Source organism: Sebastes fasciatus, chromosome 24, assembly GCF_043250625.1.
Source record: "Sebastes fasciatus isolate fSebFas1 chromosome 24, fSebFas1.pri, whole genome shotgun sequence".
NCBI lineage: Eukaryota > Metazoa > Chordata > Actinopteri > Perciformes > Sebastidae > Sebastes > Sebastes fasciatus.
Window position 1 is genome coordinate 9,853,866 of NC_133818.1, and position 11,412 is coordinate 9,865,277.

At 43.7% G+C, this 11,412-nt stretch overlaps 1 protein-coding gene across 1 annotated transcript in view; it reads left to right on the top strand.

The window, feature by feature from the left end:
• Positions 1 to 9,200, top strand: part of LOC141762622 (bone morphogenetic protein receptor type-2-like) — a 31,241-nt gene extending 22,041 nt beyond the window's left edge. The window contains exons 7-13 of the mRNA XM_074626553.1: positions 1,770 to 1,884; positions 2,881 to 3,041; positions 3,287 to 3,434; positions 3,787 to 3,923; positions 4,432 to 4,604; positions 5,206 to 6,548; positions 7,440 to 9,200. Coding sequence (XP_074482654.1) covers positions 1,770 to 1,884; positions 2,881 to 3,041; positions 3,287 to 3,434; positions 3,787 to 3,923; positions 4,432 to 4,604; positions 5,206 to 6,548; positions 7,440 to 7,696 — 2,334 coding nt within the window. The 3' untranslated portion in view covers positions 7,697 to 9,200. The remainder of the gene's footprint in view (positions 1 to 1,769; positions 1,885 to 2,880; positions 3,042 to 3,286; positions 3,435 to 3,786; positions 3,924 to 4,431; positions 4,605 to 5,205; positions 6,549 to 7,439) is intronic.
• Positions 9,201 to 11,412: the final 2,212 nt, after the last annotated feature.

Here is an 11,412-nt window from a genome sequence, read left to right on the forward strand (position 1 = left end):
CAGCTTCTCCTGCAAACACATGGACATGCAGCTGGTGTAGCAATAGAAAACATCGACCCTGACTGCCGAAGGCCGCCTCCGGGAACTCTTCAATATGAATGCAGATGTACCTTTAAACTGAATATGTTTGCCCTCAAAGTCTTCTGCATCATAATAACAAGTCAGCTGACCCCCAGCCAGCCTATGAAAGGAGCCCATTATGCATCATAAACCATTCCGCTAATACACATTGTCATGGAAACGCGGTGCAAGCCAGGACAGGAGACCGAGACACGTAATGCATTCACATAAATGCTAATATGATTAAAACGGACAGATCTAATGTAATTTTCTTTAGTAGCGGATGTGGGAATTGATTTTAGAGTGAAAAGATGAAGTGCGTGTGTGTGAGTCAGGGCCAGGCCAATCATAGATTATCAAGGCCGATGGAGATAATCGAGGAAAGAAATTAATCATATGCAATAGAATTTCTTTAGACAAACTTCTTAAACCAGAATTGAACATTGCTTTCCGCCTGTAAGGCCTTTATTGGCCGGTGATAAAATATTCTCTATGTTTTATTTTGAAACTCCACAGGGAAGTCAAAGCACGAGGTCGGCCTTTATTAAAGCTCTAAATTATATATGTGAAGATAATGTTTTTGCAAATTGTCCCTCTAGACCTGCTCTGACCGACTTTATTGGTGATGGATATGATATGAAATTTAGATTTTCAAAGTAAAAAGGTAGCTTGGTTCTTGTGCAGGTGAATGTGTGTGAGATGGGGTTTATCACAATAGCATAGCCAGAGATATTGTGCTTGGTGAGTGTCGGCCATAAGTGAGTGGCACAAGGATTACTGAAAGGGGTTTTGATAAGGAAGAAGAGTGCGTGGAGAGAAGAAAAACATATCTCTAGTTCTGCAGCATTGATTTTTATCCCTTTTTTTTTTTACTGTCCATCTTGGGTCTGATAATGTTATAAAAGTGCAATGCTAAATTGGCAGAGTACTCTTCTGAATCTAAAAGTAGGGGTGTAAATCACAAGTCTCTTCACAATACGATATCGATTTGTCCATCTAACAGTTTCAGTTACATTTATATCAACTCACAAAAAGTAACTACAATATGGTTTGACTATTTTATGACTGGGCTCTGTAGAAAGGAGGTGCGCTTGGACGGAAAAGGTGACACAGACGTGCCATGGGAATTTAAAAATAAAGGCATATCTTAAAGATGATGATAGGGATGTAACGATAACAGATATTTAGTAGTCGATACCAGTACCAGTGAAATTCCACGATTCTCAATGACAATTCGATACCACGGTAAAAAACAAAAGTAAAACACTAAATCCTATGTACTTCAACATAATACACTGCGTAGAATTTACCTTCGCCCAATACTCATGTTTGCTGAATAGAGCCTGAACGCATCATAATGTAAATCAATGGCACCTCCCGTGTTGAAATCAGCAGGATGAGGGGTAGTTAACTCATCCAGTGTTAAATTGGGCGCCACAGGCCCACCTGTCTCTACGTATATGGTTGAACACACACATCACTGTTTGTTGACTTGCATTTGAAGTGACAAACCAAGCCTTCTGCTTTTTAGACTTTGTTTTTCCTCTTATCTGTCCGATCTTTAAAGAGATGCTGGTGGCTGATTTCCTCTGTACTCTCTCTCCATCCCCCCCCCCATGTTTTTCCGTCTAATCTCCCTTGTTTACCTTCCTCGTCCATCTCTATTTCCGTCTGCTTTTGTCCCTCATTCTCTCTCTGTCCTCTTTTAGGGCTCTCTGAACCGCTACCTGGGCATCCAGACCAACGATTGGGTCGGCAGCTGCCGGCTCGCTCACTCCGTCACCCGCGGCCTGGCGTACCTGCACACCGAGCTCTTCAAAGGAGGTGAACCGGAGGACACACAAGCACCGTTAATTACATAACTGCTCACAGTTTACTCAGGCTCAAGTTCCAAGGCTTCCATCTGCTTACTGAAACACAAACGCATATAAAGAATTGTGGCGGAAAGCTCTGTGTGTGTGTGTAGTTTAGATTTCTGGCGCTTCTCACGTCCTGCACACTGCAGCTCCACGTGGGGACTGTTTGGCTTGGAGAGCTTTCTGCATTTTGACACACGTAGCGTGCACGCCCAGCCACGGGTATTTATAGGCCGGGCCTCGAGCTAGCCTCATAGAGCGTAAGAAAAGAGAGGGACAAAGCGGGGCGGATGCGAGATAGGGATTCAGATGACATGTGAGTATCCCCGTGGCTCAGTGGAGTCAGTCTTAGGAGGCAGAAGTGACAACTGAACTCAGCGATTGCTCCTCCTTCCTCTTCATCAGCACAGATACACATCAAAAAGGCTTAGAAGTGAAGGGGGGGGGATAGAAAGTGCACTGTGAAGTAATTTTGTTTGTGCAAGCACGTGACGAATACAAGCGGGGGAGTTCATCTCCCTTCCCTCCGCGAGTCTGAAGTGGTCGGCGGAGTGGAGAAGTGACAGCAGAGAAAGAGAGGGCTGGTGTTAACAGCAGAATCTCTTAGGCTTCGTCATCCTCCCCCACTCCTCCCGCACGTCAACAGCAGATAACTCCCAGCCGTCCCACTGCACCCTCTGCTGGACAGAAACATACTACAGGCAGAAGCCACTGTGTGATATAGTCTTAATCCCATTGTTGTAGATTAGATTAGAGGGTTTAGCTGTCTGTTGACAGGGGCAGCTTGCTTCGGTGAACAATGAGTAATGAGGGGAATGGAAAGCTATATGAAGGGATTTTCTGGTTATCGCTCGTTCGTAAATACCACAAAAACTGTATTGTATCTTTTTGGAGTGCTTACATGTTTAATGAGAGATAAATTAGCTCAATCCTTTTTTGTCCTCTCCGTGTTCCATCCATCAAGACTTGTACAAGCCAGCGGTTTCCCACCGGGACCTGAACAGCCGCAACGTTCTCGTCAAGGCCGACGGCACGTGTGTCATCATCGATTTCGGCCTGTCCATGAAGCTGACGGGGAACAGGCCGGCGCGTCACGGGGAGGAGGAAAACGCTGCTATAAGTGAGGTGAGTGTGCAGTAGAAGATCATTTCTCGCCTTCAGGGTTCCTACGCAGTATGGAATTTTGATTTTAGTCATTTCCAGGTCTGGATTGAGAATGGAAAAAAGAAAAGAGAGTATGGAAAACACTTCTGTTGCCCCTATTCTCCATCCATCCATTATCTGTAACCACTTATCCTATTCGGGGTCGCTTCTTCCCGTCTCACCTCCTCTTTGTTCACCCCTCCTTCTATTCCTGCCCCGTCTGCCAGGTGGGGACGATCCGCTACATGGCTCCAGAGGTCCTGGAGGGGGCGGTGAACCTGAGGGACTGCGAGTCGGCGCTGAAGCAGGTGGATATGTACGCCCTGGGCCTGATCTACTGGGAGACCTTCATGAGATGCACCGACCTGTTCCCTGGTAAGACAGACAGATTTATGTTTTGACTTATCAGCGACTAAAACGTTTTGAGTTGTTGTGGACTAAAACTATGAAGGGTAAAAATGACTAAAGGGCATTTTCATCACACTGTAGTATTGATTTTTACTACCATCATTATCCCAAACAATACTAGAATGGGCTCCTCCAACACTACATACAGCAGTAAGCTATTAAATTCACATTTATCACAGTGGGAAGCAGGCAGCGACATTTATTGTGACCTTTATTGTCTTTGATCGGGAAAAACGGCACATTCATATAATTGAATGAATGTTTCTGCTACATGAAAATGATCTAAAACACATCCTTCCTCTTCCTGTGCCACCTCCAGGAGAGTCGGTGCCAGACTACCAGATGGCCTTCCAGGCGGAGGCCGGGAACCACCCGACGTTTGAGGACATGCAGGTCCTGGTTTCCAGGGAGAAGCAGCGGCCCAAGTTCCCCGAGGCCTGGAAAGAGAACAGTTTGGTACGTTTGTGTGTGAGAGCAGAGCCGGACTAGAAATTATAATACACCGTCATTACAACTTTATTTTATTTTCAATTTTATGAGAAACATCTTGGGTGTACTTTAGTGCTGCACCTTACTATTAATCTTTTATTGATTAATCTAATGACTAATTTATCGATTATTCTAAAGATAATTTTTTTAATTCACAATTGATATAACAATTTACCCCAAATAAATACCAAAAATGTGTCGCATTAATATTTCAATATTTTATTTAATCATCATCTCTTAAAAGATGCCTCAGAGGCCTGATCAGAATAATACTAGACCTCAGATTCAAAAGGATTGCTGAGACCTATAGATTAATTGAATCACTGTACTGAACTGGAGAATCAGTATTTTAAGTAATTGACTTAAACCTTTATGATTATGACATGGATTTATTTAATCACCGGCATCCAGGAAATGTTTCTCAGTGTTTTTTTATTGCTCATATAGTAACATATTAAAACTGTGTCTCCTCCAGGCGGTCCGCTCTTTGAAAGAGACGATGGAGGACTGCTGGGACCAGGACGCCGAAGCCCGGCTCACGGCGCAGTGTGCCGAGGAACGGCTGGCAGAGCTGCTCCTCATCTGGGACCGCTCCAAGTCCGTCAGCCCCACACTCAACCCCATGTCCACCACACTGCACAATGAGAGGTAGGCGTCGACACACAGCTGCCTCTGTCATTGTGATCAAATGAGGTTCTTATCCATAGTCGGTGTATTACAGTAGATGGCAGTTGGCACGCCCCCAGTTTGGAGAAGCAGACGGGAGTTACCGCAGGGGAGCAAAGTGAGAGAAGTTGTTATCTATGCTCTCGCCAAAGCAACCAGACTCCATTGAGGAAAACAGCAATTTTATTTTGCAGAACACACAAGTTGCTGGTCTACCGCTGCCTCGATCGGTTAGTCTGTTCGTGTTTTTGTGTGACTTTGGTGTTCTAAAGGGTTAGTTCAGATTCATTGAAGTCACACAATAACACAAACAAACTAACCAACAGAGGCAGCGACAGACCAGCAACCCCCATGTCCAGCAAGGTTAAATTACTGTTTTTTTCAATGGAGTCTGGTTGCTTTGGCAAGAGCGTTGGTAATGGCTTCAGTTCCACTCCTGTCTGTTTCTCCAAACTGGCGGCGTGCCGACCGCCATCTGTTGTCACTGACTTTGGATAAGTAGCTCATACAACCTCACTTCAAAACACCCGAACTATCCTTTTAATGTGTTGTGCACTGTTTGCTCCTCAATGTTTTCTGCCAGAAATCGCATGACGCCGAAGTCCGGCCCGTACACAGACCACCCGTCAACGTACATCGAAGAGCACGAGGGCGTCGCCAAGAACTCGCAGGCCGACACCACCGGCTCCGTGAGCGGTCGAGCCGGGGCCGGGACCGGAGAGAGGAACAGGAATTCCATCAACCAGGAGCGCCAGCAGCAAGCCAACGCCCGGCTGCCCAGCCCAGAGGGCAGCAGCACCAGCATGGGCATGAGAGGCAGCCCCTCCGCCTCCACCACAACCACCACTATTATGTCCGACTCCGAGGGACCCGCAGGGACCGCCGCAGTCCCCGTCTGCCTCCACCTGACCCAGGAGGACCTGGAAACCACCAAGCTGGACCCGAAAGAGGTGGACAAGAACCTGAAGGAGAGCTCGGACGAGAACCTGATGGAGCACTCGCAGAAGCAGTTTTGCTCTCCAGATCCGCTGAGCCCCGGCAGCTCCAGCCTCCTTTACCCCCTCATCAAGATGGCGAGCGAGGCCGCGGGCACGTCAGACCCCGTCGCCCCCATGCCCAGCACCATCTTCCCCCTGCCCAAGCAGCAGAACCTTCCCAAGAGGCCGTCCAGTCTGCCCCTGCGCACCAAGCCCACCAAGAAGGAGTCCTCGTCGTCTTCGCTCAGGTTCAAGTTTGGACGCTCGGGGAAGTCCAACCTGCGGCAGGTGGAGGGAACAAAGATGAACATTGGTGCGGTGACGGGCACAAACACAGCTGTAGAGGCTCACCGGAGCACTGGCACAAACAACACACCCGCTCTACGAGACACGCACGCCAACGGCAGCGCTAACGGCGCCGCTAACGGTCACGCCACAGCCGGGATTTCATCCATGGCTGCAGGTGGAGCGACGGGTTTCGGAGGATCCGGCGTCACTCAGAACGGGTCCGTAGCCCTGAGGTCAGACGACGGCCGCCTGAGCCTCGGCGTCATCACGGCCAGCCCCGACGAACACGAGCCGCTCCTGAGCCGCGAGCGGGAGCAGCCCGATCCGAGGGACGCGTCCTCGTCGAGCGTCGCGGCTCTCCGCTCCGCCCGACCCAACACGAACAACAACAACAGCAACACGGGCCACGGCCGGGGGGACGGGGAGAGCGGAGGAGAGAGCGACGGAGGGGAGGAGGAAGGGAGCGGGGAGGGAGGAAGCAGGGAAACCACGGGGCCGCCGGGAGAAAGCTCGGGGTCGGGATCCGCCATCGCCGTCCCCCAGCGGGACGCTCCGGTCACCATGAGAGGCGAGGCCCTGCTCAGGCAGCCCAGAGCCCGCCGGCCGGAGAGACCCAACTCCCTGGACCTGTCCTTTACTACACAGGACCTGTCCTCACTAGGTGATTTCATACACAAACACCTCACACAAGACACATTTTGTTTGGCATTTTTTATTTGATAAATATCTTTAAATGATTTGGTCAAAGATTTGGGGGAACAGGAATATCAGCACAGAACCAAAGCAATGTACTGCTGTGTGCAGCAGCAAAACTGATTTTAGCCACCTAAAAATATCAATATCAGTTTAATTGTACGCTATATTGAGAATATTTTCACTATATTTTCAGCTACACAGTCTATGTTTCCGACGGGAAACTGAAGCCGTTGTCTATGCTCTCGCCAAAGCAACCAGACTCTATTGAAAAAAACAGTAATTTTACCTCACAGAACACAGGAGTTGTTGGTCTACCGCGGCCTCAATCGGTTAGTTTGTTTGTGTTACTGTGTGACTTTGGTGAATCTGAGCTAACCAAAATCAGTAGTGATTTTATTCTGAAAATACTGTAACTGGAAAAATAGCGGTAGAAGCATGTGGAGACTCGTTCTAATGCCAGGCGTGAACAGACGTACTTAAAGCTGTCCACTTGTGATCGGATCACTCAGGACGCATGTTAACGCCAGGTCTCAACAGGGCCATACTGGAGCATGGAGTTGGGGAAAAAAAGCTATATTCGTTGCAATATGGGAAATGTAGGATCCTTTGGAGCTTGACTAGGGACTAAAAGTCAGGATATCTGCTGCTTCGATTTTTAATGCCATTTAAAAATATATAATATTTCCCCACTTTATGGAAGTGTTATACTGAATTGCCGGAGTGGCCTTTTAATAGTGACCTTTTAAAGGACACCTAGTCTTATAAGGCCACGTACAGGAGACTGATATTGAATAGGTTTCACTGGTATAAAAACTCGCCACAAGTGACTGATGAGTGTTGCTTCCTGTTTTTCCAGGGGAGGGCTTGGTACAGCCGGACGGAGCCCTGGGGGCGGGAGGCGACAAGATCAAGAAGCGTGTCAAAACGCCTTATTCCCTGAAGAAGTGGCGACCCACCACATGGGTCATCTCCACGGACACCAGGGGGCCGGAGGTCAACAACAACGGGTCGTCCCGCGGCCAAGCTCACAGCCAGAACCGGCCCAAGTCCAGCTCGGCCATCTACTTGCGGGGCGGGAGCCTCGCCAGCGAGCCCAGCGACACCCACGTGTGAACTCTCTCTGACAAGACTGGAAGAAAAAAAAATTTAAAAATAAGCAGAGAGCGTTTTTGGTTTCTGTCTGTTGAGCTCTAAATCAGCAAGAGGAAGCTATGGAGTGTGTTGTGAACAAACAGTCGAGTCTGATCGTGTACAGTAATTAGGTCTGTCTCACTCCCGTGTGTCTTTCTGATGATGGCATTGCTTTAAATGGAATCCAGCTATGCAGCATTCTTATAAGCTTCTGTTTCCGTGTTTTATTAATCTCCCTTTGTCTTCACCCTCACGAACATAGCAACGTTTTCGAATGGATTTCGTTCTCTCTATGTGCACTTTGAACCGACTAAAATCAGTGTTTAGAAGTCCTGTCTGTTGCGACCACGACAAGAAAGTGGTCTCTAAACTTAAAAAAAGGCGATGAAAAACAATCACTTTCTCGTACTGTGCTTGCATTAAGCGGCGTTCGAGAGTAAAAGAATTGGCGGTCTTAAAAGACAGAACAAATACATTTTTTATTTCCTTGATTTGTATGCAATACCAATTTTTACCTATTTTATTTTTTTTCGACTATGTATCCATTTTTTTGTATCATAATTTTTAATTGTGCAATAGGATTTAGCTTTTAGATGCTTTCGATGTTTTTACCGCTTCCATTATTTTTATTTTGATATGTTAATCTCTGTTGCACTTATGAATTGTCACAATCGTTTTTTTGTAAACAATCCACCGTACACTATCAAGAGGAGAAAACGGATGACAATCCTCCTCTCTTTCCTTCTTCTCTGGACTATTTTTAGGGGGGCACAAACACTAACAATCAATCCCAGCTGACTGGAAAAGTCACGGAACTCCTCTGCTTGCACAATTACACCAGGAATGGCTCAAACTGTGGGGTCTTTTTAACGCTACAATCACCAGAATCGAACTATGGAGGGATCTGTTACAGTGGCCGACTCAATCACTGTACCACTATCACCTGACCTCACTGTGGACCGTGTGTTTAGCTGTCTGTATGTGACTGAAAGACACTAGAAAGCCCAGATTCTGCTCTTTGAACTCTCAGAAACTAGTCTAAAAAGAAACCAAACCCCTTCTGAAGCACGCTGGATATTATTTCTGCTTCTCGTCGTCTCATCTCCCTCGATGTTCGAATGACTGATTTCAGTGTGTGTGAGCGTGCACGTGTCGTGTTTCCTTACGTCGGCAAGCATTAAGAGTTGCCGGGGGCGTAGCGCTGTACAGGCGTGCTGAAATGTCATCGTACTCATTCTGTATTTTCAGCGCTGCTTCAGGGCATATGAAAAAGATCTCATTTATGTTTTTGTAATCTGTAATTTGTATGAAAAAAAAAACGTGTATGTGTATTGCATTGATATTTGCATCATTTTTATGGAATTCTGTTTTGCATTCAATGGACACGGCCTTTGATTCCATTGCTATGCATCTGCTCGGTACAGTTTCTGTAAACATTTTCAAGTCAATATGGAAGAAAAAAAATTCAATAAATGTATGAAATAATTGTTGGTTATATCTGTTAAGGATATGTCTCATTTGGGTTTAAGATATTTTATTCTGAAAGTACTGTAACAGGAAGAATCAGTGGTAATTTTATTCTGATAGTACTACAACAGGAAAATATCAGTAGTATTTTAATCTGACAGTACTGTAACAGGAAAATATCAGTAATTTTATTCTGAAAGTGCTGTAACAGGAAAAATACCAGTAGTGATTTTATTCTGAAAGTACTGTAATAGGAAAAATATCAGTAATTTTATTCTGAAAGTGCTGTAACAGGAAAAATATCAGTAGTGATTTTATTCTGAAAGTACTGTAAAAGGAAAAATATCAGTAGCGATTTTATTCTGAAAGTACTTAAACAGAAAAACTACCTGTAGTAATTCTATTCTGAAAGTACTGTAACAGGAAAATATCAGTCGTAATTTTATTCTGAAAGTACTGTAACAGGAAAATATCAGTAGTATTTTATTCTGACAATACTGTAACAGGAAAAATGTCAGTAGTAATTTTATTCTGAAGGTACTTTAACAGGAAATATATCCGTAGTGATTTTATTCTGAAAGTACTACAACAGGAAATATATCAGTAGTGATTTTATTCTGAAGTACTGTAACAGGAAAAATATCAGTAGAAATTTTATATAGAAGTTAAAAAAGAGATAATTGCTTCCAAATAGAGGTTTTTCCCAAAATGTTGCACGGTTCCTTTAAAAGCTCACTGACAGCTGTTTATTGCCTATTTCTATTTTTCTCTGATGTGCATTTTAATAAATCTTTTCATACTTTGTAGGCCATTGAAAGTATGGAGGACCACAGGAGTCACGTAAAAGTAATAAAGAATTTAATTGATTAATATCTAATTGTACAATAAAAATAGCCATTCATAATTTTGTTTACAAACTGATTTATTAATCTATAAATGAATGGATTAAATTACAAAGTAATTCCAATGTCAAATAATGAAATACTTTGTAATTTAATCCATTTATTCATAGATTAATGCATCTCCTCAGCCTCACCTAACTGGAACCTACCACCTGACCAGGTAAGTATAGGGTAACATCTATGTGTCATCTATCTTTGTACAGTGAATATCTTTGTGTCATATATCTCTACAGTGAATATCTTTGTGTCATCTATCTTTATACAGTGAATATCTTTGTCATCTATCTTTGTACAGTGAATATCTTTATGTCATCTATCTTTGTACAGTGAATATCTTTGTGTCATATATCTTGTCTTATCACTGTCATTTTGATTTATATATTTGATATATATATATATACTATATACTATATCTATATATAATTAAATATATAAATATACATATATATATAACATATAAACGCTAAATTAGCCAGTTAACCCACAGTAAATGTTTTATATATATGTATATAATTGATTTGTATATGAAAATTAATTGGCTGCTTAAATTATGTGCTGCTTGGCTGCTTATAAGAATAAACCATGGTGCAGATTAATGTGGGAATATGTATTTATATGAATATATTTATATGAATATGTCTTATCACTGAACAAAGATATGTGACAAAGTTTTTCACTGTACAGAGATAGATTACACAAAAATATTCACTGTAAAAAGATATGTGACATAAACTGAATATATTTGTGTCATCTATCTTTGTACAGTAAATATCTTTGTGTCATCTCATACAAAGATATTCACTGTACAGAGATAGATGACACAAAGATATTCACTGTACAGAGATAGATGACACAAAGATATGCACTGTACAGAGATAGATGACACCGTCAGGTTCTAGAGTGACCACGTGGTGGAGACATTCTCTCCTCTTCTTGTTTACATCACTTCTCCGCCGTCTGCTCCACGCGCCCTAGCAACTGCAGCATCAGCACGAGCAGCGCAGCGTTGGTACGCTACGTCACAGCTCTCCCTCGGCAGCGTCAAGTCCGCTCGAGACAGCACGGAAGTTGACAAACTTACTTTCAAAATAAAATGTGTAAAATGTGTATTGGGAGTGTTTTTTCAATAGAATTTTTTCAGATAAAAGTTTTCACATTATTTGAGGGAGCTCAAGTTAATATTGGCAACAAATGCATGCTTTAATTTGTTGCACTTCTTGAATATTTTTCTTTTTCTTTTTTAGGTGTTTTATATTTCAAAATGTGGTGAACAGTACCTTATTTTTTGTAATTAGTATTTTATTAATTTTGTACATGAACACTGTCAAC